Source organism: Anser anser (genome assembly GCF_964211835.1).
Source record: "Anser anser genome assembly, chromosome: 18".
Classification (NCBI taxonomy): Eukaryota; Metazoa; Chordata; class Aves; order Anseriformes; family Anatidae; genus Anser; species Anser anser.
Genome location: NC_139739.1, coordinates 10927559 through 10955289, shown reverse-complemented (window position 1 = coordinate 10955289; position 27731 = coordinate 10927559). Strand labels below are relative to the sequence as shown.

Here is a 27731-nt window from a genome sequence, read left to right as displayed (position 1 = left end):
TCATTGTTAAAATATACCTGCTTTTTGTTTTTGTTTTTAGTAATTGCAGGAGTTCCAGGAAATATCCAATGCAAAAGGTGAAGCAGAAGTTAAATAAAAAGTAGGAGCAGCCATTAGAGATGAAGAAAGGTATGCAAGAACAAGTTTGTTAGCCCTCATTGAGTGCACAGAACAATGTGTAAGCATGTGTGTGTGGCTGATGATGTTTCATGTAAGGATGTGGGAATGTAAGTAGTGGTAACCATGTGTCTTAAGTCTGTGCATGTGATGTGTAGATCAGTAGCTCTGGAAGAGTGTTGTGTATGTGTATAAACACACATATAATTGCTCTGTGGATAAGCTTTTACAAAAACAACTTCTCAAGGCTTACTGCAATTTGAATGAATTACATATCGAAGGTATATTATACAAAATCTGCATGGGTAAGAGTGATTGTCCCCACACAGTGGAGTCTGTGCTCTCAGAACCTGTGCAGATGCTCCGGAGTTCACTAGAAACTGTGCTTACAAGCTTGCCATTAGTTAGCCAGAAAATGGGTCATTCTCTGTTGCTCCTGTGTTTTAAGATCCTCAAGTTGAAAATTCTAATTTGGGTTAACTTCCAATTACTGCAGAGCTGAAAACAAGAGTTCTATCAAAGAAGATACAGAGTGCTGGTAGCAGGCCAGATATCAGGACTGAGAAATTTTGGAGTTCTGAAATCCTGACTGAAAGCCAGGGCTCCTGAAGTGTTGGGAGGAGGCTGGAATTGAGGTAGCAGCTAGGTTTTGGCAAAACTGGCTGACGAGTAGGGGAGAGAGAATATAATTTTATAACTTCATTGGGGGGGGGGGGGTACAGAAAGCAGAATTTCCAGGCTTAGTTATGGGGGAAAACAAGGGAGTGGCAAAGTGGCAACAGGGATTTTTTGATGTTTGGGGTGAAGTAGTAAAGACCTTTTATTAGAGTTTAATTTTGTATTCCTTTCCTCATACTTTGAAAGTACTATTTGTATAAATGTATATTTGCTCAGTGTACTGCAAAAAGTAATCTCAACCTCTCTGCCAAAGTAACTAAAAGGAAATCGTGTTTCACATCTGTATCTAGGTAGGGCTGCAGGAAACAAGTTATAAGAGATCAGATGGTAATGAGATAAAACAGATAATGGAGGTGGAAAGCAGCAGTCAGTCAGTGTAGAGAGGTTCATAACAGGCAGGTGAGAGACATGAATAATCACTAGCCAGTGTTTGACCTGTGTGTAAATTCTTAAATTATAACTTGATAAGTGTTTAGTTAATCAACATACAATGGTGGTGTTTGGAAATCAGGTCTCTTTGTCCATTTTGAGCTAAGGGACTTGCATCACTGTGAAATGTGGGTCAGTAATCATGCAACTTTCCTGGACTCTAATGGACTAGAACGGTTTTATGGTTGCTAGAATTAGGATACTGTTGAATCTGATATTGAAGCGATATTTAATTTCTGCCATTAATGGACACTGGTGTTACTTTTCCTGTTAAATGAGCTTCAGAATGGACCATGAACTTGAGTTGGTTTCATTTTAGCACTATACCAAACAACATGAGATTATTATATTTAAATACATTGTAAACATTTACATTGGGGTCGTATTTTCTGTTAAAATATAAGAAAAATTAAGAACTTTGAGTCTTTTTAACTGTCAGAGAGCTCATGAAAAGGTTGGTGGAGCTTATATCTCTCTAAATTTTGCCTGGAATCGGCAGTCAGATTCATGATTCATTATCCATCTGTCTGTCTCTCATCTTTCAACATGAGTTTTTTGTAAATATTTAAATAGTAATTGTATGCTGTGATATAGCAATACTAGAGACTACATACTGATAAAGAATTACAGATCTGTTTTCTACCACTGTCAGCCAGCTGGGATATCTGTATGTTAAAATCCTGTGTGTAGCAGGGGGAGGCACCATGCAGTGCTGCAGGAATGACAATCCCACGAGCAACATGATCTCAGCTTTTGCTGGCCAATGCTTCCATCTACTGGAGATCTGTGTTCTCACAATATTCACTCTGTGCTGTATTCTGAGATCCAGTCTTGATAGTTAAAATCCCCCAAATATTTATCATGTATAAATTACAGTATGTAATAAAAATAGTTCCTCTTGTGATATTAAGTAGCTAGCGCAAAATGCTTTTACATGCTCTTTACATTTGAAAGATGTGTAATTGTCTACCTATCTTGAATCAAAACTGTGTTTGTTTTTTTTTTTTCCTGAAATGCAGCATTTAAGACAGTAGTAATATAAATAAAGGTAGAAAATTTAAAACTACCTTGCTGGTTGGGTAGTTATGTGATTTGACATGAAATACAGTATTTTCAGGAGGAGACTTCAGAGCCTGCAGGATTGCCCCTTTACGCTTTATGAGCAAACAGGATTGGGGTCGATGTCCATTGAGAGATGAAGTATTTTAGTATCAAGACTGGAAAAGTAGACTCAGTATTACTTATGCTGCTACAGTACATCAGAGTTTGCCTGTGATTCATAAGGGTCACTGCAGGAGGCAATTGACACTGCTGTAATCAGTACTGATTTGCCTTTTAGGGGAATGAAAGACTTTTTCTTCTGGTGGCTGAAAAGAAACACCACAAATAGTGCATTTTGGTTTTCTTGTTAGCATCTCCCTGATTCTTTAAGAACCTTGAAGTGTCTGATAAGAAAATTTAGGAATAAACTAGTTTCTAGAGGAACTTACCTGTAACGCAGCTGATAATACTTCCCAGCCTGCCTTTCTCTGTGTGATTCTTCTCATTCCTCCCTGCAAATCCACTGGTTTGTTGAAAGACCAGCATGGAATTATTATCCCTTTGATATTTATTATTCATATCAGGCTTTGTACAAATAAGAACACTGTAAAATGTACAGAGAATAAATAGTTTTGGTTCTGTGTTACTGTTATTTATGACAGCGTTGTTAAAAGTAATAATATCAGAACACCTTTGGACTTGATACAGTACTGTTACAAATCACAGAATCACAGAATGGCTTGGGTTTGAAGGGACCTTAATGAGATCTAGTTCCAGCCCCCTGCCATGGGCACGATGCCTCCCACCACACCAGGTGTCCCAAAGGCCCGTCCAGCCTGGCCTTGGGCACCTCCAGGGATGGGGCAGCCACAGCTTCTCTGGGCAGCCTGTTGCAGAGCCTCACCACCCTAACAGTAAAGAATTTTCTCCTAATATCTAATCTAAATCTGCCCTTTTAGTTACCTCTCGTGCTATCATTACACTAAATATAACATTTTTATATGTAAATTATACACAAAATTTACAAGTTTGTATGCACTAGATAAATTTCATAGGATTGTATATAAACTATATCAGTGTGTATACAGCATAATCACATGATGATAACATACAAAGTTACAAATATAAATAAATGGTCATTAGCACAGTGCCTCTATAAAAAGGATGTAATGTCAGTGCACCTTGCCCCACCTACATGCAATCTATGCAGTTCTGTGCCCTTTGGGATCATTATTACAGTGAGATAATTATCTTCATTTGTTCACGTGAAATCTTGATGTGCTCCCCATGTTGGCCTTCAGTAATTAACTTTGTAGAATACATCAGCTTTTGAATTTAACATTACCTTTAAGCTTCTTGAAATACCTGTGCTTGATAAGGTGTTACATTGTTCACGTGTTTAACTTCATTATGCAGTAGCCAGGAGGCAGGGAGTTGGAAAGATGTGCCAAAGCACAGGAATAGCTTTTTAGGGATTAAAATATATGCTGTGTTCAATAACATTTTTTAAAATGACTAGAATGGTAGGAAGTATAGACTTTAGATTTGCATTGGTTGTTCTTCCACTGTTAAGGAAAAAATAGTTCAAGATGTATTCCACTCCATGTTTTATTTGTAAATTGATCCTATGTGGGGATGTTTCTGTGCTTTTGTAAAAGTAAACAGCTCCAGATTTCTAGGTAGCATATATTCTGACCTAAGTATTGAGAATGTGGGGGAAATGAGTCTGTAAATGGTAGGAACACTATAGCCTGTGTCCGAAGTGGATAATTCATGTGGACAAAGAACTACTGTTCACCTTAGCAGCCATCAGAAGCTGAGTAGAAATAACTGAGCTGAATATGCAATTAAAGAGATTATGTGGAGCCCAGAGGCAGAAACGTAAATGTTTTTAGTTTTCCTTTTGTTGTTAGTTCATTTGTAGGAGCAGCACTTTCAGAAGCTGCCATTCGTAGTCATTTAAAATAAGAAGCATTTTCTTGGAGGTGAAAAAGAAACCAAACTGAAGCAAAAAACCCCACTTGACAGTCCATCGTATACCCACAATATACAGGCACCTAGAGATGGAAGGAATTCTTTTCTCTGAGTAAACATGCGGGAGCACATTCCACTGCTGATGTACGTGCTTTCGTCCTAGGGGTGTTCTGACTATCAATATCTTTATGGCTTACATGCTATCTAGAGCTTTACCAGATTGTGACTTGTGCAGGCAAGTCTGTGCATTATGAACTGAGCTTTAATTAAAAAAAATTCTTTTTACTACCTTTGAACTCAGATGACTCACTGTCAGTGTCAATGGATATATGTGCTCTTGCTGCTTCAGTTTTCTTAGGAAGTTACTAAGAATTTAGTAGTCAAATTGCAACTTATAATGTTCTTTAGGAATTTACTCATAGCGGCCTCAGTTGCCTCATATGTGATGTGGCTGTAACTTTAGACAGTGACATATCTTGGAGAAACTGTATTAAGTTTGCAGTCCTAAGAGGTGAAGAAAACAAAGAGAGGTTGTGATGTATTGATGGACGTGATTCAAATAATAAATCAGTATCAGTTTTTGGTTTTTTTTTTTTTTGGAACCAGCTTCCTAGTGGGTAAAGAATATGAATACAGGCTTGTTGCACCACAGTTTTCTGTGACAAAATCACAAAAGCTCATAAGAAATTTTTCACTGGATAAATTAACAGGCAGAAGATGTTTCAAGGTACTTTTTCCCTGAAGAACTTATTTGTGCAATCATAAGCACAGTAAGATGCTCCTTAAATTGGAAGATAATATTGGTTATTTCAGAGGAAGAAAAGTGTGTATGTACAGGAAGAAGTAAGGGCTGTTATTGATCTGAGCCGTTGAGTCATATGGAAATCAATTTACTTTTCAGTTCCTGGAAACTGAGCATTGCAGCTGGTTATTTATTGTTGTGTTGTATGCTTTCTACCTGTGTCACTGATGGAACAGCGAGCGCTTCTGTTCTGAAGTAGAAAGATCCTACAAATTGGCTGCTCTGTTAAACAGGGAATGGTGATTTCTTTCAAATGGCTGAATGGTGCAATGACAGCAACATTCACTGGTGAAACTTTGTGACTGATGCATCATTTTGCAAGCTTTACGGAAGTTGCTGCCTTTCATCACTTTCATGATGCTCTGTTGTATGATGTCAGTGCTGGTTTTGAATATAACTCTATTAAATCTTGTCAAGTGGCAAGCAGATGTGAATTCATTTTCATGTTCTTGATGTCCAGTTATACTCGACTTAGCACAACAACAGTTGGGAAGTCCTGGTTACAGTGGTCAGTCCTGGTGTGCTCTGACTGAACAAGCAAGAGAAATGAAATAGGGTTATCTGTTTATACAAGCTTGTCTGTTTTAACAGTTTTGCTATTTTTTCCCCTATATCAGCTGTAGTGGTTGCATACATATCTTATTTACTCATTTCTCTTCTGTTCAATAAGGTTTGTAGAGAGATCTTTCACGCCAATTGTTCCATTGTATGTTTTGGTGCTACTTCCACCTTCTTTTCTTCTCCCTATCTATTAGATCTTGTTTCCATGTGTTTATTAATCCTTTCACTGTGTTTCTCGTGTTCAAAAGGAACAATAGAGAACTCTTTCTGTGTTTGGAATTATTTCTTCCTGAAGGTTTTGATTGCTTTGGGTAAACAAGCCAAATGGACAAACACCAATTGTAACAATGGAAAGAGGGGAGAGGGGTTTCCTGGAACATAAACCACCTCCCCTTCACCCCCCTAAAAAAGGACATGGTGGAGAAAGAAAGGACCTATGGTGTCCTCTCAGGAACACTCCAGACCTGTCAGTGGGATGTGTTCAGCATCATTCCGAGAACCTCTGTTGCTATCTGCAGTGTTATAGCACCAAAACTAACTCCCAAGCCAGGAAATGAAGTTTCTTTTTATTTTATTGAGTCTCTCCAGGTGTGTGAGTGAATGTCTCTAGAACTGTGTCGGTGTTTCCTTCCTCATGTTGTAGATTTTGGAGCATTTTGTAGCACTGAAAATTTCATGTTTGCTTTTGAAGCTCTAGAGATGACACTTGAAGAATAAACCCGACTCTTATGTCACCATGCAGCAGATCATTAGCACCAATCTGTTTCTCTCTTCTGTCCCTGGCTCCACAGATAGTCTCAGTGGCACAGGAGTCTATGCTGACTGGTAAATCATACGTAACTTCACCTTAGTTAATAAGGTCTTGTTACGTGTGTCTGAATCCACAGTGAAAATGTAAAAAGTAGAAGCTAACTCTAATCCTACAGAGCTCTCTTTCCTCTCATTTCTGGTACTGCTGCCAATGAATGACAAAATGGGGTACAGTTTTCAGTAGCCTCCCTTAACTTTGAGCACTGTAGATTACTTGTCTATAAATATTTCAAGGTAGTTATGGATCATGTGGTTATACTCTTCACTAGTTACGTTAGACACTCTGTGAGTGACTGTCTCAGAATATAAACAAATTAATTTTCTGGCATTTTGTATTAGAGTTTCAGAATCCTGCCACCTTTTGTCTGTTGCTGTTTTTATAGTGTTACGAAGATTAGAGTCAGTCAAGATTTACGTGGTGTTAATTAGATTACTTATTTCCAGGGACACAACAAAAAATGTGACCTTTTCAACGTAATTTCCCACCTTCAGTCCCCGCTAAAGATTGGTGTCGACACTAAGTTTTTATGCTGGTTTTTCCTTCTTTATAATTGCAAGCTAAGTATTCTGGGAAGGTGGACAGTTCTTTCATGCTTTTTTCTTTCCAAGTGTATGCCTTGTTTTGCAGACATTTTATTTTTATATATACATATATATATATTTGTGTGTGTGTAGTGAACAAACAGAAATTGTTTGAAGACCACTTAAAGTGAACATTTGCAAGGCAAACTGTTTGTAGAATGAACTTTTTGAAAAAGTTTGTAGCTTTTCTGGAATGCATGTGAAAGTCAGAAAGTACTGCATTGTATATGATGATAAAGTGGAGTTCCCTGCCTTTCGCTTTCTTCTGATTTAGTTGAAAGTACTAGAAAGATATGAAGTCCTTGCCCAATCAGTGAAGCGATTGGTTTATCAGTATTTTGTAAACAATGCATGCAATGAGTGAGTAATTTCTGGTGAGTGCCTGATAAAGAGGTAGGCATCCACATCCCTTCATGACCAAGAACTTTCAACTCCCATCACTAAAACTATCCCACTTCAAGTCTCCCTGAGGCTGTAAAGTCCTGCAAAATGAGTTTTCTCCTCTCTGCCAGGATTGGTACCACCTACAGTGGGTTTGAGACCATTCGTGGGGCGGAAGGAGAAAGCAGTAGTTGATTATATATTGGAGTGGAGGACTGCTTTTTAGAATAAAGAAGTGATTGTCTTTTCCAGTATTGATTGCACAAGAAGGATATGGACAATTTTAATAAGAAATCTGTAATGCCGTATTTTTTTGATGAAGAGGAAAATCTGAAAATGTGTGCAATTACCACTTCAAAATAATGTTATGAGATAATTCAAAATCTTACCAGAAATTAGCAGAATTAGCAGAATTTTCTGGCACTATAAACTCCCAGTCCATTTTTTTTCTTTTTTTTTCTTTTCAGATTTGCAAGGGGAGGTTTTATATTTGTTGTGAAATAGGATGTTAGATGCACTTAAGAGAGGCAACTTAGTGATCTCTGCTGGCTTCAGACATGTGAGTTAGTTATGCCTATGCATATTCATCAGAGGAGTGATTTTTCATCGGTATGGTTTATGTAGTTTTACATATGCTTTGTCATGGATGTGGGATACCCTCTTGTGATCTTTAGATTTGCCAAAGCATGTTGAAAGTTCTGAAAGAAAGAGACTGCAGCCTGTTTCCTACAACACATTGTTCTGTAGAAAAATATGAAGCAAAATCAGCAGCTTGTTTTTTCTCTGATTTCTTCAAGGTAAAGCAAAGTGCAGACTTACTGGCTAAACTTAATTCCAGGACTGTAATCCTGTTTTTTTTTTCATTTTAGGATATTTGGGTGGACAACCAGGAACTTAATGGAATCACAGTGATGTAAAATAAGTGAGGTTAGTCACACAATGTTTCCTTTTGATGGAAGAAAGACCAATCACTGACTTATGTGCAGTGTGAACCTTGCAGATTCTAAAAGCAGGAGACTGCAGTTTGAGCAATTTTATAAACACTAGGGAAGGCTCTCAGTCTTCTGCCAAATTACCGTTGTGGTCCTTGCATTGTCAAAGGGTAATTCATAATGTTTTAGAAACCTTGTCAGCTGGGATCTCTGGCATAGCCCTGTACACAGCACACATGCAAACCTTATTAAAAAGCACATGATGTGTTTGTTGCCAGGGAAACATAAGCCATTAAGCTCTAGAAGCATAATTCATAAGAAACAAATATTAGCTATTAACATCTACTTTCTCCATTAGTGCCATGAAACCTATATGAAATAGCCTTGCAGTCTCCTAGCTAATGGAAATGACATAACTGGAGAATGAGAAGGTGAAATGAGAAGTTATAATTCACTGAGCTCTAAGTATGGACAGAGTAATGAAAATGTGGGACTGGGCATGTTTTCTTCTCTCATGTTGATAATCCATTGAGCACCTGGTTATCCTGCTCATGTTATTGAATATTATGACTCACATTGAAAGCAAGCCTTTGCCAAGCAAAGAAAGAACAGGTCTACTTTTCCCAGGAGTCTTTCTGGAATATGAAAATAAAAACTAGATGTGGGAAGGAGAATGGGGAAGTATTTTCTATTGTTTTAAGTTTTAATACTAAAATCATTTTAAATTTGACTTATGGATTTAGTATCCCCTTTAATATGTAATATCCATTTTCTATTCCATTATAATTAGTTAACACAATGTGGTTATAGCTTTTTTTAATGTTTGTCTTTTGGTCAATCTCAATTTGATCTTAAAGTCTAGAAGCTGGTTTCTTCCTCTTCATCTTTCTCTTTCTGGTAATTATATTGGATTAATTACTTTTTTAATATTCTGCAAAGCACATGATAACTTTTTGTGAAGAATTCATTGTAGCCACGCAGGCACTCTGTGGCAAACTTCCACTGTGCTTGTGTTCTGAGAAATATTTCTAGCAAAAAATGAGGAGTGGAGTGAATCTGGCTTAATTTTTGACTGGTCTAAACAGTTGCCACTCCTGAAATGCCATCCAGGACCATGGATAGTCAGGACCCCAAAGCTGGCTTGTGTTACTGATATGTTGTGGCTACCTTTGTTCAGCTTGAAGATCAGGAATTCAAAGTCATTACTGCCCTTTACTCTCAGCTGTCCCATTGATTTCGAACCATCCTTTATGTATTTGAGAGGAGAATTAACATTGTCTGGGGAAAAAAAAAGTGTTGATTTTACCATATTGGGGTAAAGCTAGCAAAAAAACGGGATTTGTAACCTCAGGCTCCAAGTCATCTAGAGTTTAATACAATAAATCAACTATAGTCAATTGAAGTCCGTAGTTAGATTTGCTCAGACTTTATTCAGGCACCATACCTGTGGCTCCAAAGAGAGGTCTATATGAGAACTGAACAAATAGTGACTAGGTGCTTCCAGACTTTGCCCCCACAGCTCTAATGTAGTTTCAGTTAGCTCGCATGCAGTTTCTGTTCAGATAAGTCACAATGAAATAGTAGCACTGGAGCATACTCTGCTTTCTCCTGGGTTTTATGGGACTTTGCCTGATAGCAACTTCAAGGATTTGGCAGTGAGTGAATATTAAGAAATGAGCATATGACACTGATGACTTTTTTTAGTGGCGTAATTGTGAGAATCTGCGTCAAAACTCTGGTTTGTGAGCCTTTGACAACCTATGTGAATGCAGGGATAAACCTGCAAAACAGCCTTGTGTAGCAGGGTGGTCTTTGAAGAACAGGAAACACTGTATCAGAGATCTCCAGATAACATAATTTAGCTTGAAATGGGCCTCCAGAGATCATGAAGGACAGGTTGAACTTTGAAGTTAGATCAGATTGCTCAGGGCCTTGTCCAATCAGCTGTTGGAAAATCTTAAAGAATAGAGATTTCTCAGACTTTTTAGGCAACCTGTTTCAGGGCTTAACCACTCACACTGATTGCTTTTTCCGTGTTTATTAAGTCATAACTTCTCCTGCTGCAATCTGTGACCATCATATCTTGTCCTTTCAGTGTGTACCTCTGAGAAGAATGGTTCTGTCTTACCTGTAACTGCCCTTTAGATATTTGCTGACAATTCAATTCCCCTCCCAAAGCCTCTCTTCCTGAGGCTAAACAAATTCAGATCCCTCAGCCTTTCCTCATGCATCATGCAGTCCAGGCGCTTAAATATTTCAGTGACCTTTCACTGTACTCTCTCAATATATCAGCATCGCTTTGGTGCTGAAAGGTCCCAGACTGGACGCAGTGTTCAAGGTGCTGCCTCACAAGTATAAAGCAGGGTTTGCTTCCATCAGTCTGCTAGCTGTGCTCTCGCTAATGCAACCTTTTATGTCCTTAGCCCTTGCCAAGAAATGTTGCATTTGCCGACTCATATTTAGTTTGGTTTTCACCATTATCCTCTAGCATGTTTTATGGCAATTTTCTCTCCCAGGTGCAGGACTTGTGTTTGCTTGTGCTGAATTTCACAAGGTTCTTGTTGACCCATTCGTGCAGCTGGATGAGGTCTTTCTGAATGGCAGCCCTGACCTCCAGTGTATGAATTAGTCCCTTTAACTTAATGTCATCTGTGAACTTGAAGAAGGTGCATTCCGTTCCATCATCAAGCCCAAGTTACTGATGGTGTTAAACAATATTGACCCTGATACAACCTGTAACCAGCTTAGACTTTGAACTATTGGCCTTTGAGCCTAATGGTGCAGCCAGTTTTTCACCTACCCTTTCGCTCACTCATCCAGTCCATACAGCCCCAATTTGGTTACAATAATGGCAAAAGCCTGCTACTCCGTGTTCACAAAACCAGTTATTTTATTGTAGAAGACAGTTGGATTTATCAGGCATAGTTTTCCCTTGGTAAATCTGCAATAACTGTTCCCAGTCACCCTTTTTTTCCTTGTGCGCCTGGAAGTGGCTTCTGGGAGGATGTGTTCCTCTTCAAATATGCAGAATTCTGAAACTTTCCAGGGGCACAGAGTCAATTTCACTCGCAGAAATTACTGTTGCAGCAGCAAGTTGGCCAAAGTACTGAGAGGATTGTGCCTTAATATCTGAAGAAAGCATTGTTTATCTTGTAAGTTGGATCTGTGGGAAGGCTGGATTGCTAGCAGCTCAAGTCTGATGTGGCTCCTACTTATAAACATGATCTCACAGCTGTACATGTGTGACAGCACAGATGTCGTATTTATACTAGCTGATAGCATGGTATACTAAAGGATACACCCAAATGTGCTGCATCTTGATATTCACGAGTGTCCCCCTATGAAATAAAAAATGTGGAAGTTTGTTGAGAAGTTTATTCTTTGAGATTAGTCTCCTCCAAGTTCAACACTGGGCTGCTATAAGGACACTTGTGTTTCACGCGTGCCTGAATACTGTGCCATTTTTGACCTACCATTCCCAAACACCATTTGCCAGGCTGTCGCAAAAAGCAGCATCAAACTGCCTAGGAGCTCACCCATAAGTGGCTCTTTTCCTCTGAAAGCAAGCAACAGAGATGCATGCAGACTCCCTTTGCTGAGAACACAAGTTCCTGCTTATCATGGAATATGCCTAGTGAAAAAAAGACAGACAGATGGGTGGAGAAGGCTGCATAACTGCACCTTTCTTCAGATGCTGACAAGACAAGCAAGTCAAAGTTGAAGGGCTTCAATTTCTCAGTGTATGCAGTGTCTTGGTCTGACTAGAGTGTCCAGAGTACGTGATTTTTCTTCAAATGTAGAGAAACTGAGTGGAAAGAGGATTTTGGAGTGGGAGAGACATTGCTTATGTTATTTGATGATTTGGCAATGTTGGCACTAAGCAGAGAGAAGGGAAACCTTGGAACCTGTGACTGCCATTGTTCTGTTTTCAGGCAGTTTGGGGCTTAAAACCTACTGTTGCAATTTCAGAAGTGACATCAGCCAAGTGGAAGTTTCTTGGCCCATTGATGTGAAAGCATGCACAGGTGCTAGTGGGAGGCTTTCTTCATGTAGCTTGCCCCAGCTGGAGAGAATTATCTTTACTGTTGGCTACAGCTTTTCTTGATTCTCACTGACAAGAGAGATACTTTTTCTGTCAAACTACTGGACATTATGGGGTCACTGCTTAGTTTTGACATGGTCTGAGATAACATGTTCAGATTCACTGAAGCATCTGATCATGATGAGAAAAGCCTTTACATGGTAAAAGGAGTCACCCTTCTATTATTGCCAGTTGTTCTGGACTTGAATGAATTATTAACAAGTAGTAAAATAATAGCCACTCTTAATCAGTTGTGTCCTGTGATTGTACAGAACAATTAGTGTTCTCTACCCCTTGTGATCTCTCAGAACAAGGGTATGTAAAAGTACCATTCAAGCCAAGAAAGGTAATTTGTAGTGAATGAACATGTGAAAGTAGCCTCTTATGTTTGGAGACTCAGCTTTTTTAGAGAAAATCCTATTTCTAAATCCTATTTCTAAATTCTAAATCTCTTAGAATTTTTCTAAGTTGCAACATATAAATGAATATAAAAATGAAATATAAATTAATAAAAATGAAATATAAAAATGAATGTTTCTAGATGACAAAAGAATTCCCACAAGCTACAGATGTGTTTTCCAGCACAAAATCTTCACCATATTTTTTACATAAATTTGTGGTTTGCTTATTCTTTAAAGAATTCAGATCAAATTTTATCTGTGAGCACAAATGGAAACTCAAGTTCTTAACTGACCCTTCAGCACTACACCCAGAATGTCCTGGAATGTTAATCTCTCATTCTATCAGTGATCTTTGCCTGATGTTCTTAAAACATTTACACTTCTTTTGCTTAAGCAGATCTTGCTATTCTGGGAGTAATCACTGAGAGGAGATTGTGAGCTTGTACTCGAATGTTATGTAGCCCCTCTGGATGTGTTCTGTTTGGATCGCAATGGAAGCTACATTCTTATCTGGGGTGACTCTAGTACTCAACCTGATCTACATAGGTAAGTCTTAATGTCCTCAGAAAAGTTTCCAGTAAAGCAACATCCTGAAGATATGAAACTTCTTAACTGACAATTAGAAATGTTCCAAATTTAACACACCCTTCTTAAACATAGTGTACTGCACTTTGCAACAGCACCTCAATCACAAGTTCCACACCTGAAATATTGTGAAAGTAAAGACTAGTTTAAAGCTAACAAACATATTGCTGTAAGCATATGTAGAGAACCTCTCATCAGTACGTCACTTCCTTGCCCAGTTACCAGCCAGTTCACATCAACAAACTTTAGTATGTCCTAGGTTATCATGAATTTACTCAATGATCCTTGTTTCTGATGGATATTCACATATGGGTTTTACATACTGTGTTAGGTGTAGCAAGCTTCTTGGGAATTGGATTACTGACACAAGCGATGATGATGTTAAAAGCATGGTAATTATTGCCACAAGTATAAGTAATAGAATAAGTATCACTGCTGAGTTAGGTGGATTTAGTTACGGCCTCTTCTATGTATTCATTACCAATGATGCTGAGTCCTGAGGTTTCTGGCAGTTAAAGGGGCTGTCAAAGACTATTGAAGGCCATGGGAGTTTTTTCTTTCAGCAGTGTTGCTTGGGTAATAAGTGAAGTTGATGTGTCTTGATGCTAAAAGCCTTATTATGCTCTTATTGATTTTCCACTTTGTTTTCATCTCTGGCTACAAAGAGCAAAACTTGAAATGTTGAATCCCCATAGAACTAATATGATATCCTAGGGGAAAAACTCTGGGCTTTTAGGAGGAAAAAAAAAAAAGATTTTCAGGAGTCTGTCTTCCCTTCTTTCAGTATTGGCATAATTTTGTATTCTAGATTTCAGCTGCAGTCTGTGCAGTGGATTGAATGAATGAAAATATTACTGTAATGACTATTTTTGGTAAAAACGTTTGATTTTTAATAAATACAAACATCACAGAGCAAGAGCCCAACACTGCTGAAGGGAAAAGGAGAAAGATGTATGGCTAGGTTTTTATTTCTGTTGTGCTGATCCTGGGATGTATGGTTCAGGAATGCATAGAACAGCTTCAGGACGTTTGTTCCCTGAGGAAGATTTCTTCTAATGGAGAACATCCATAACTGAGTATCACTTCTATTCTCTGTATTCTGTAGCGGTTTGGGGAATACCTGTTCATCCAGTTAGTCAGGCTTTCTGGGTGTTTTGAGTTGTCAGATAACAGGAAAGATATGGCTTTTGAAGCCAGTGTATTCCTAAATATTTTCCTTCTTGTGCCTGAGCATTCTTTAGGTGGTAATCAGCCCGTGTTCTCTTCCCTTTAACAAAGAAGGCAAGTGTCAATAACCTTGAGAATGCTAATGTCTTATTGACTATTGCCTTTAAGCACTGTTTCAAATTAAAAGCTCTCAGCACAATTTTAACTACGTCTAAAATATCCGCAATCTGTCTACCCTAGGGATTTAGCAGTGCCAAAACTGGAAGAGCAGATTTGTTTTAGCAAGAGTTAGATAGTTTGAAGAGTTTGAATAGTTTGACTGTTACATGCAATCATCAGCTTGTCTGACATTCTAGTTCATCTCCTTACAGCAGAATGCAGGGTAGCAAATTTTACATCACCTGTAAAGATGAAGATTTTTTTTATGTGCTGGTATCATCAAACACTCATAAAAATGTAAGTGACCAACTCATGTCTCAGTCAAATTCCCAGAAATACCCACACCCATCATCATTGTCGTCATGCACTGTCTTATATACGCAGCTAAATCCTCACATAAATAAACGTCGTATGTATTGGTATGCACATATACCACAGACAGAAATAATACCTGTTTAGATCTAATATATAAAACTGTTAACCTGGGAGGTCCACAAACTAAAATCCCTTCTAGAAATGTTCTTCCTTCTTCAAAATGATGATTAAAATCTACCCAAAGACTGCATCAGATAGGTCTTACATTTTATGGAGGAGATTTAAATGATAAATCCTTTAAATTATGTCAGTTTAATAAATCTTCACATCTGTCTTGGCTGTGAAAACAAGATTATAAAATTTATATATATTGAGGTTGCAGTTTTAGTAGTGACAGAATTTTGTGGTGACTGACAGCAAAGTATCAGAAGGCTTTGTGTGAAGTATTTTGAACAGAACATATATTGCTACGTGAATTTGATTGTTTACCAGACTACCACTAAACTCAAGATGTCACTTCAATCAGAGATGTAGAGCTAAAATTATCATAGAATGGCTTGGGTTAGAAGGGACCTTAAAAACCATTGAGTTCCAGCCCCCTACCATGGGCAGGGATGCCGCCCGCCACACCACGTTGCTCAAAGCCCCATACAGCCTGGCCTTGAATACCTCCAGGGATGGGGCAGCCACAGCTCCTCTGGGCAGCCTGTGCCAGTGCCTCACCGCCCTAACAGTAAAGAATTTCCTCCTGACATCTAATCTAAATCTGCTCTCTTTTAGTATAAAACCATTTCCCCTTATATAGTTATGATTTGAATAAAAAGAATATGCTAGCAAAAATCTATATTCTGAGTTAATAATCTAAATCAAAGCTTCGAATATTAGCTGAGTGATAACTTTGTCCTAGCCATCAAGTTATTTAACTTGCTTAGCCATAAACCTCTTGTGTCATTCTGGATTATAGGTTAATATTTTTAATGCTGCTTTCCACAGAACCTTGAAATTGAGAGAAAACGTTTGTCCTCTTTGTTCTGCTCAAGATTCTGTCAGAACTCAGTCTGACCAAAAGATGTCTGCACATCTTACTGTTTCCTGTTTCTGATAATCTTTTGCTGTTTAAGCAATCAGTTGGTTTGTTGCAAATATGAATACTATGTCTTTCAGTTCAAATTCCTAAAAGAATGTTTCTTCTGGGTTCTCTCCTACTATGTTTTCTGTTTTTACCAATTTTCCAGAACCTTCATGATGTATTTCGTACAGTGGGAATGTATTAGTCAGATTTTTTCCTCATTTAATTTCCTGACCAAACATTGTACAAACAAGCTTAACTGAAGAGCGCTAGAGCGCTAGGAACCCTGTAGAGCAAAGTGATGTAGCTTGACATATATATTTTTACACACACACACACACACACACAATATATGAGGCTATTACTCTAGTAGATTATAATATTTTTCCTCCCCTTCTTGGATTTCTTTAATCAAATTAACCTGTCAAATACAATAAATAATAACGTATTTGTTATTCCTCAAGGGAAATCAAAGCATATCTGCAAAAGCTGAAGCTATCTGTTGCTCAAGAGTGATTACATTTATTTCAAGCAAAATGGAGTATGAATAACCAGGGTTTTCATTAGGTCACTTGAACAACTAGAGAATGATTTCAGTGGAAAAGGCCTCAACAGCTCATCCCCTGTTCATTTCTTTCCTGCATTTTATGGAATGGAGACATGGTTGTTCCTAAAGCATCTCTGAAACACGAGTGGCAAAAATGTTAATGAGAGTTGTGGTCATGATTGTGCGGGCAGTCTAGATAATTTCTTCTACTCTTTAATTTTAGCTAGAGTAAAAGTAAATCGGCTTGTGTCTCTCAGAAAATGTTGTTTTAGGGGACAAGTAGGAAGCTCCCAAGAAGGATTAACAAGCTTCTAACATAGACCAAATAAGAGGAATTGGATCATGAGAATAATGCATACGTCGTGTTACACAGTTCCTGAGATAAAAGTCGTACTTCTCTTTTATGAGAGTGCTACTCAATTAAGAAGTTGCTTGTGGAGAACAATCTGCCCAGCTGTCACATGGCTAAATCTGGTGACAGCCTGCATTGGTTCTGAGGAGGATTTTTTCATCTGCTAAGGATTTTATTCAAATATAATAGTCCAAAGGGAAATTTGAAATGCATCTCGTGTCAATAACTCTCTTGCATTGGTGGCCTGAATTATAAAAATGAATAAAGCATTGATAAAATAAAAATAAAATCAAGTTAACTTATTTGTTATCTTGTAGGAGGAGTACAGTCCTTGGACTGTTGCTTTGATAACATTGGCAAAGATACCACAGGGCTGGGCATATTTAGTGATCATACAGAGATAATTTAATCACTTGCTGAAGGTCTGACTATATTTACTTCAATTCTCTTGAGCTATCTGCATAAAAATTTATTTTTATGTCCTTTGATATTTCTCCTCAGTAGAGATGCTCAGTAGAAAATTAGTCTAGAAATACCGTTCATTTTATTTTTTCAAAAACCACATTTTTTTTCATGTTTCTTGATCTGATCCTCTAAATGAATAGGAATAGAATGACCTTGCTGTCTTTCTGGTATCCTTTTAGCAAGGGAACTATGTTCCTACTGTTAGCTACACCTCACTACTGGAGTTTGAGTCTTTTTTTCCTTGTTAGCATTTCCTCTTTTATGGATTCCACTTTTTTAGTTTCCAACATCTTTGTCATCCTTCTGTGAATAATTCTTCTAATTAGATCCAAATTTTGCTCACTTAAGGAAGATTGCACAAATAGAAAATGGTCTTGTGCATCAAAAAAGCACTAAATAATCCTTCTGTCTCCTGCTCTGCTGTACTGTATTATTAGGACCATCTTAGGAAAACATTGCTGAAAGCAAAATATGATATCATATGCAGTTGTCCACTTGCAAATATGATCTCTTTTCTCACTATGTTTATAGGATGTGGCTGGGAAACCAGCAAAGGAGGAGGAGAGACTTTGCTAACATAGTATGTGACTATTTACAATGCAAATTTTTTATCTGTTTTTGTCCTTTATCAATTGTACAGGCTATCTGATGTATAAACTAGCATTTCAGAGGAGCATCCCCAAAAGAAATCTTCTTGTTTTATAATGAAATTTGGAGGAATGTTAGACAGTTCCTCTGTGGGAGGTAGTTTGCGTACTAATGCATTGTTCTCTTTGTTTGTGGTTTGTTTGTTTTACTATTTGCTTTATCATTTGCCATCATCAGGAGGAAGACTTACATGGGAGCTGGAATTCTGACATTGTGATCAGAGGGTGGCAGCTATTTCAAGCCTTTGTGGTACAGTTTTTTGCAAGCAACCCACAAGCAGAACATTTGTTGCCAGTATGGTACTAGACAGAAACAATATTGGTCATGAAAGACACAATAAGTTTTCAGAGGAAGTGACATATGTAACTGTTTGCACAGAGGCAACCTAAGACTTCTATAAATCTATAAATTAATTCCGTTCAGGCTCCATCAGTGATCTGGTATGTGATTTTGAACAATTTACTACATGCTTTCATCCTTTTTTTTTTTTGCTTTCATCCTTTGTCTGTTTTGTCTATTCAGGTAGGAATGGAGATATTCATGATATGCTAGTGTTGTCAGACTCGGTCAGAGGAGAGTAATCATTGTAGACTTGGATCCCTGTGTTATGCTACTTAGACACATTGTTATTCTTGCTCCAGTTAAAACCTCTCTTAAATGATTTGGCCTGGCTGACAACAGAGAGTAGAGAAATTTCCACAGTATATCAAATTATTTTGTCATTTTGTCCAGTACTGGAGCCCTGTACTTGACCAGATACTTGGGTATGATGAACACATCCACTGAAGCATGTTGCTAGTCTGGGTGAGAGAAAAAGAAACTGTTGCCTCCTGATGCAAAGGTTGTGCTTCACATCAGGAGGTACACTCATGCTTATCTTCCAAAAGCTTTCATACAAGGCTAGGTTCAGCCTTTTTCAAGTCTGGAAACTTGGCTGACCTTTCAGAGACCATTTATATGCATTCAATTCATGAAGTGATTCATTTAGTACACCAGTAATCTGCTGAGTATAACACTTCTAGGATTCTCTTTGGACTGCAGATATGAGGATGTGGAGACCAGATATTAAGAGCCTTGGCAAAGCTGCCATCTCTTTTTAGTACTCTTGTAGAGAAAGTTTAGTTTATGTTTGTAGCCTTCAGAAAGAAAACAGAATTAAGTTCCACTCTGTGTAATGATGGGAGTTGCATGATTGTTACTTTTTAGACATTTGATCTCTATTACTGTTTCAAGCCTTGGAGTCTTGATATAGCCACACTGGGATCTATGGACAGGAACCTGTAATGTTTCCTAGCCTTTCTGAGCTCTTTTTTTTGCAGAGGTCTGGATGAGAACACAGGATATGTTACTGTAGATAAGCTCCCGTCTAATATTTTATTTCCTTTACCTCTGTAGATTGAAGCAGAAATGAAATTCCTGAAAATCAAACTTATTAGTTGCAAGGACACATAGGAATCTGGCAATCTTTGTAAAGAAGAGCCATCTACAGCCTATCTTAGGCAAACTGTTTCCTGATAATTAAGGTTAGTAAATAAGTCTTTTTTTTTTTTTTCCTCCTCTGAAATACACAGTAGGGAAGGTTGCAGCTAATGAGAGTTCTGGATGCTCAGCAGCTTCCAGGGTTAATTTTTTTCTCTGTTGGCTTTATAGCTAACATTTCACAGACCTGCAGGACAAACTGAAGAAGGTGTTTTGGGAGAGATGCCTGAACTGTCAGAGTACAGGATTGTTTTATGAGTACTGAAGATCAAACAACAGTAATATTTTAATTTTATTCTTAAAGGAAATGTTACAGCTTCTGAGACTTTGATGCTCTTTATTAGCCACAATTACAGAAGGCTAGTTTACCTGAGAAAAATTTGTTGCCAGCAGATTGCCAGACCTCAATTTCAACTCCTGAGGAAATAAGCACTCCAAGATCAATCAAACCCACTGTGTTTTCTATGTACTGTACTGCTTGTTCTGCTCAGTGTGACTTCAAGTAACATACCACACACTTTAATCCCAAAAGGCAGCTGAGAATGAATACTGATTCTCTAGCAGAGAGTAGGACTTTTGAATGTCCTTAGAGCCCAGAAACATGCCTGGCACTTGTGGCTATGGTTCTAAATATCCTGGATTTTTCAGATTTCTTCTACCTCAAACAGGCATTGTTTAGGAAAGCTTTCCTATTATGGATTGTGAAGATCTGTCTATAATCAGTGTGTCCCATATCTTGTGACCAGTTATTTTGCTTAGCTTTATTTTGAAGTCAGAGGAACAAATAAAGGGAGAGCAGACCAAAGCAGTGATGAACTTTGAACTTATTTGAATGTGAAGCTGATTAGCTACAATTCAGAGAGCACAAAACCCCAGTCTGAACACCCTGAAATTCAGCACAGGAAGCTCCTGGATCTGAGTCTCGTGGTTCACATGCATCTTTACCTGCATCCATGTGAGAGATAAAAGCAGCTTCAAGTTGTCTCCTTCCCAGAAACACAGGGCTGCTTCTCCCTTGTGTAATCCTGCTGAGTTGAGAGATGACACAGGGTGTCCCAGCTCCTGGACCCCTGGGTTTTCCCCAAGTGCCAAGTCACTCCTCCTCACAGATAATTGTTTACCATCATCATCTAAAAGACCTATGTCTTCCATGACTAGATTTACAGGTACAACCACTTCAAAAAAAAAAAAAAAAGTATTCACAGTGAGGTAAATATGCAGGTTTATTGCAGCCAAGCCACTCCTTTCGGTGCTCATTCCTTCTTAGACATCTGCTCGTTGATGTTAAAACCCTGAGCACCTTTGGCAGGGGGAGTGAACTCTGAAATCTGCAGCACCTGTAGCAGAGGAGCAATATTTGAGAAGGAAGCATTGTCCAGGGAAAAGCAGCAGCTTCAACTTGTGTCCCATGTGAGACAAGTGAATCTGAAGTTATATATTATATAAGACGTAGGGGGATGACAGCAGTTTATCATTAACCTGAACTCTGCAAGAAGCATATAAGGAGAGAAAGAAGAAGAAAGCCAGAGAAGCAGCCAGGATGGAAACCATCATAAAGATCAACAATGCTGCGGACATCTCTGTTATTGTCATCTATTTTTTGGTAGTCCTGGCAGTGGGACTATGGGTAGGTTGGGCTTTTTTTTTTCTTTTTTGTGCTTGATGAGCAGGTAGTTTATAGAGTCCTAGGAAAATGGCTCAGTTAATGGCAAATGTGTAATTGTATAAAGATCTTGGTGCTTAATTGAGATAGTTAATATGGAGATGGTGGGGAAAATGTGGGCATTTACTGGAGAGGGAAGGATGATCTGGAGAGGCATTTATTTAGGTGGATGAATAGAGCTAGTGGAGAAGCAGGGTTTGTGTGGGGAAGGAGCTGAGAGATCGGATCAGTAAAGACCAGGCCAACTAGGGTTGCTGTTAGAAAGCAGGCTAGTAGGGAGTCGAGGGTGTGTAGCGCTGAGGAACACAGGAGACTGCAGTGAGAATTGGCGGTGTGAGGTGATGCTGTAGGAAACAGCGAGAAGTGAGAGTTGTGAGGAGAATAGTGGAGGTGGAGTCACTGTGTGAGGAGGGCAATATGTGTTGATGTCTGTGGTGTGAAACTGCTGCTATGACTGTGTGACAGACTGAGGACCACAGACTGCTCTCAGCAGAGGAGTGAGTTGGGTCAAGGCTGTAGCTGCCATTTGAGAGCAGTATTATTTCCGTGCTATTTTTTTTTTGCCAGCAGGACCTTGACTACAGGGAGCAGTGCCATTCAAACTATGAGGAAGGGACAGTTTCAGGGGTCGCAAGAAACGGCGATCACTTTTTGTTTGTGATCTAAGCAGAGCTGTGCCTCTTGCTCCCTCCCAGGCAATGCAGAATATGCTGAGGGCTGCAAGGGAAACGTCAGTGCCTAATCCTAAAACAAAGCACAATGCTTTCACAGTGAATGGAGAAAGGCAGATACTATCCTATTGGTATAACCTCAGTGCTGAGGTGTTTGGAGATAATAGGCCAGTACCATGAGTTACAAAGCTGTAAACCATGGAATGACACTGAATTTCGAAGCTGCTATTCTGAGGCATGCTCTTTTTCCTTGAGGCAAGCACTCCTGGTCAATTGAACGCCTGACCATTAACAAGCTGAGAGAAGGCATTGTCCCTCTGTAATCCTGTGCTTGCCAGGAACATCCCAGGGGTCCATTGCACAGAACAGAGAAATCAGCTGAAAAAAAAAAAAAAAAAAAAAAACACCAAAAAAACATTCCTTCCTAGCAGTCTGGCAATGTTTTGAAGAGCACCAGAATTTTGGAGTGTACACAAAATGGCAACCCAGTCTTTATCTTTTTGTTGTGGTAGTAGATGTCAAAAACATTGGATAAAATGTGAATCCTCAGTGTAGCCAAACACCTTGCTGTCTCGTGGGAGGGAACTGTCTGTGGGGTCTTTTCCATGGAAGTCTAGCTATTGGTGTAGTTGAACTTTCTATTGAAGGTCTGTGACAGAAGAGGGCTGATCTGTATCAGGTCAGATAATTGTGTTCTGAGTAATGCCTGGAATCATTTCTTTCCAGCAACAATGCTTTCTTTATTGGACAAATGCTCCTATGTGTAGTGAAATGGAAATCTATTGTATACTTTCTTTCTTCTGCATCAGAATAAAAGATATGGCCAATTTTCTTCAAGTCTTCTTTCTTTATTTGCCTGTTCAAAGTCCATCAGAGGATACAATGGGAATCCAATATTTGGATCAGGCTCATGAAGAAAAATGGAGGAAGCTTTCCTCTAAAGCCCATCCTTAGACAAATATAAAATCAGTCTGTGAAAAGGAAATTTTAGCTGACTTCTGTGTTTGATCTTCAGAGAGAAGTGAGTGCACTGTTGATACCACAACAAGAAAATAGATTTTTGTGGTTATCTGCTAGGGATGGATAATACTGGATAGAAAAGCTGCATACTTTCTATTCCATGAACTTGCAACTTAAAAATCAGTCTTCTTTGGTGCCTAAAATCAAAGGGATCATTGCTTTGATAAAGTGTTGACATAAGTTTGAATTTGTACACTGAACTTTTAGTTGTGATCAACTGTATCATTACATTTAATTTTATTTAATTTTATTTTGATGTTTTGGTTGTAGTGTAACTAAAAGTGAAGCAATGAAACTTCAAGGGTTAACATAGACCTAGATACAAAGTCATTGTTCAGTTGTATTGTTTTCTTCATTGTAAGCTTGTTTATTTCTTCCACTTTACCCTCCCCGTGTATTTTAACCCTCTGTCCTAGCAGTTTGTTATTAGTCTGTATATATTGTATTAGTCTGTATATAGCTTGCCTAATATACTTAGAATTTGATTAAATTTGATTAAATCGTTCTTTCTTTCTCTTTTTTTCCAGGCTATGTACTCAACCAACCGAGGGACAGTAGGTGGATTCTTCCTGGCTGGACGGAGCATGGTTTGGTGGCCGGTGAGTTCAAATACTCTGTGTGTATATGAAAGATGCTTGTGTATGTGCATCCCCCTCATGTGAGTATGTCTAGCCTTTAAATATATAATAGAAATAGAAATACAGAGTATTTCTACATTAGTTTGGAGACTGTGATGGCTATGTCATATAGGTGCACCCTGCTCAGTTTCAAACTCTTTTTCTAGCCACAGTGATACAGTGATAACTGCACAACAAAACCCACATGACAGGCAGGGTAAACTGTTGGGGAAATTGTGTTGAGCTCTGAGTTGTCTTGGTTGTGTTGCCAACTTGCTTGAACATAGATACATCGGTGATGTCAGTGTAGATAAATTCTATGCTTTGTCTTTCAGCCCACTTAAAAAATAATAATATTTTGAATTAAGTATTTTCACTGCACTCAAATAAACTGACTCATATTGAGGTTATCACAGAGAAAAGTTAATCTACTCGTTTTTTTCCCTGATATTGCTCTAGTGTTTGCAATTTTGGTAACAAGTTCTGGTCAGTACAAAAAGAAAATCCTGGGAAAATTATGATAAAATATTGGTAAAATGTAGTTTAAAATTTATTTAAATATTATCTGTGACTTCCGTTGTCTTTGGAGCTGTCTTTTTGAGCTTGGTCTCAAAAAATATCTTTGCACATTATTAAGACTTTTGATTTAAGATTCACCCACACGGATTCAGTTACAGGATCCAGGGGGAGATAGAGTAAATGTTTGTTCTGTAAAAAATTAAGGAATTTTCTTAAAGTAGGTTGCACAAATACCTAGACCTATTTCAGTCACCTTCACTTCAAGGAGTTCCAATCTGCCTTTAGAAGGACTTGGGGCTGCCATTTTAATGACACAAAAAGATTAAAGGGTGGTGCCAGTAAAAGGTGTCTTCATTTGGTAGAGTAGATCTAAGAAAATTCAGGTTCTGTTGGAAGCTTGAGGAAAGAGTAAAGCTTCCTTTCTCTCCTTTCCAAGTTATTATAAGAGATATCCCATAAATTTAGCAGGAAAAATAAACTCGCTTAACAGTTTAATCAGTGGGCTGGTTTTAACCTTGTGCAATTCTGTCTGCCTGTCAAGGGTGAATATGAATACCTTTTTGTGCAGACATAAAAGAAAATGGAAGAGACAAGGCAGGGAAAACTCACCAAGAGAACTTTCTATCTTGCTGCAGAGGCATAGAAAACTCCTAATGATTCCTCTAAGACCCAAAGAAGGTTAACAAACACTGAGTTCTCTGGCAACACAAAACCAACAGATTCAGCTCCCTTCCTCCAGTAGGAAGACAAAAGGGATGATCCTGTGGTGTAGCAGTTGCTGCTAGGATCATCTTTCTGTCCTGCCCAAACTATGCAAGCTCAACACGGATGAAATGCTAGTCATCAGTGCAGTCTTAAGACCACCCCTTCGATCCTTCCTTCTGGAATGCCAGGAGTGTCTTTCTGCACCATAAAAACAAACCCTTCTTGCTTTTCTTCCTGATATGACTCAAAATAAACAAATGACCAGCACTCAAACTGCAAGCTAAATACTATGTCAGCAGCACCACCTTGGAGAGTTTGCCTCGGATGAAAAGAGATTCCAAAACACCTATGCAAACTGGGCTGGAGTGACTAGGAAATCAATGAAAGTATAGAAAGTTCAGTCAAAGATGTGATCTTAATTCTGTGACAGCTAGTGCTGTACTTGTTTTTTTTTTTTAACTTTATTTTACTTTATTTTTGTGTCACATCAGGGCTAACCTGATTTGGTTGAGGGGTAGGGGAAGTTTTGTAAGTGATCTCTTATTTATCAAATTCCTTCCTTGTAATTTCAGCATAACAACTCTTGCCATGCAATTGATTGCTTTCTGAAACAGAGAGAAAGGAAACAATCCTTCCACTAACTTGTTATAAATTTAATTCCATTATACTAATTGTATTTTTCCATGTTTGTGCTGTGTTCTATGTGCTACAAGGCAGCCATAAGTAGCTTTTCTGATTCCACAGGGAAAGAGACTCATTAGCAGTGTATTAGGATCTCTTACTGGCAAGCCTGGGAAAGGGAATCTGTTCACCTAAATGATCTAATAGATGTGGTTTAGACTAAAGAGGTCTGGCACTCAAGGGCGGGAGGTTAGTCCCACTTTTGTTATCGATTTTGCATGTGATTGTCAGTTGCTTTGCCTGATTGTGATTCAGTTTCTCAATGTATAAAGTAGAAGCAATACAGTTATCATGGGCCAAATTTGTCCAACTTTGTCTCTGTTCACTCCAGCAGAGTCCGTAAAGGTTGCTTGGTATTTCACAGAACTAAGCCCTTAGCTTGTCTGTTCTGGCTGTTCTGCTGAGGGCATGGGTCACTTCTGTGTTATTTCACTGAAATCACTGTCCTTGATGCAGTGGATGAGTCAACTCAGTAGCTCCAGTAGTTAATTAGGGATCGAGATATATAATTATGTTCTCACTGATTGCCAGAAATTTAAATCCATCATGAGTTAATTGCATGGTAGGAAATGCTGTGCCCTTTACACAGTGATTTTAGAGAAAATGAGGGAAGAATTTTCAAGAAACTGGTTTTGGTCTCTCGTGCTCTGACAGAAATGTCTTTAGGAAAGGCATGTATAGCTCTTTAAATACTCATAACCAACCGTACTTTTTCCAAAGAGTCATGGAGTAGCTCAAAATAAGTGCCTGCTTTGTAACACTGGGCATTGCAAACTGAATTTTTAACTTCTTTTGTTAAAATACTTTCTAGCATTGTAAGAAATGAGGTGTCTGTTACTGGAAATCAGTCAGCTTCAGTAGTAGCCAGTCCCTAAGCATTAACAGGACTTCATGCACAATAATAATTAAAAAACAGCAATAACAAAACAAAAAACCCCACTACCATTAACAACAAAAAACCCTTTTGATTTTGAAGCTTTTTTTGCTTTTGAATATTGTTTTTCAGGTTCTGCAGTTTTGCAGACAAAGCTGTCTGCACACTTATGAGTTACCTGATATGCCTCAGTTCCAGAGGCATAAAAGCTAATAAGGCAAAGTGTAGTACCTGGTGGGCATCCAAAGTTCAGCTGTGGTTGGAAAGATTTACTGCATAGTAAGTGGGAAGCATTTTAGACTTGAGAGCATAATGCACTTCAAAAAGAAATGTTCCTCAGTTTATTTAATGTTATTGATGCGTTGATCTTTGTGAGCAAGTTAAGAATTAAAGGAAAAAATACAGGTTTTTGTTTCAGCTCTGCGTGGATTATTTTCATCAGAACTGATCACTGGCACAATTTCTCTGATCTCTGCAGCCAGTTAAATTTTACTTATTCTCAGAATTCTCCCCATTTGCTGAATCTGACACTGTTATGAGGAGCCTGTAAAGACAACCCTGGTATGAATAAGAAGTGTACTTCCTTTCCTTAGACGAAGTGGAATAAGGAATTAATTATTTTGCCAAGTTCCATACAAAAAAAATAGTGTAAAAGCAATTGTTGTCAGAGTAAAAAGAATGATAAAAAGATCAGAGCAAAGCTCTGGTAGAAAAGGAGAAGTTAAATGAAGAAGATTACTATAGAACCTGTCAGAATTTTCCAGCCAGCCTGGAGAACACCTCTGAGCCTGCATCTCTGAGGACAAAAGTGGAAGGGTATCAGACTAGTCTGCTTGTGGCTATGCTGCTCCAACAGCCGTCAGGCTTGTCAGAAGACAGACACCTCACTTGATATGTATTGTATATCCATCTCTCTGTCAGTGAAGTGGGAGGTATATAAACGTAGTTTAGTTCAGCAGTAATGCAATACTTGCAGAGTAAGAGAGCAGAATAAAATTCTACACTTCCTTCTTTGGGTTTCAGAGCCTTGAAGGAACAAAGGAATGAGAAATTTGTCCAGGGAAGAGGGGTTTGAGGAGCATCTTTTGCAGGTGACACATGGGAGAAGTTATACCACGCAACAAGGCTTGTGGAGCCTTTCTGCTATTCTCAGTTGAGGGGCTAAAGGTGAGTCCTCTCTTTGCCACAGGAAAGGTGTGCTCAGGGTTGGGGAAAAGAGTTTGATACTGAGCTAACACTTTCAGAAAGGAAAGAGGACATTAGGGACATAGGATATCTATTAGCAGGTCCTGGGAGGGAGGAAAGGCATAAGCTGCAAAGTCTGCACACTACCACTGCAGTGGTCACTGATTTGCAAAGTATGTTGCATACGGTTTGGAACAGCAAGTGCCAGGATGTCATTGCAT

At 38.5% G+C, this 27731-nt stretch overlaps 1 protein-coding gene across 8 annotated transcripts in view; it reads left to right on the top strand.

The window, feature by feature from the left end:
* Nucleotides 1–40: 40 nt before the first annotated feature.
* Nucleotides 41–27731, top strand: part of SLC5A1 (solute carrier family 5 member 1) — a 50598-nt gene continuing 22907 nt past the window's right edge. Inside the window, exons 1-7 of one of the 8 annotated variants that reach the window (XM_083803888.1) lie at nucleotides 41–129; nucleotides 7843–7934; nucleotides 8245–8302; nucleotides 13187–13335; nucleotides 18274–18536; nucleotides 19492–19619; nucleotides 23457–23528. In XM_083803888.1, the coding sequence (XP_083660014.1) occupies nucleotides 23460–23528 (69 nt within the window). In that variant the 5' untranslated portion in view covers nucleotides 41–129; nucleotides 7843–7934; nucleotides 8245–8302; ... (2 more) ...; nucleotides 19492–19619; nucleotides 23457–23459. The other 7 variants (XM_083803889.1, XM_083803890.1, XM_083803891.1 and 4 more) reach the window with 7 other exon arrangements.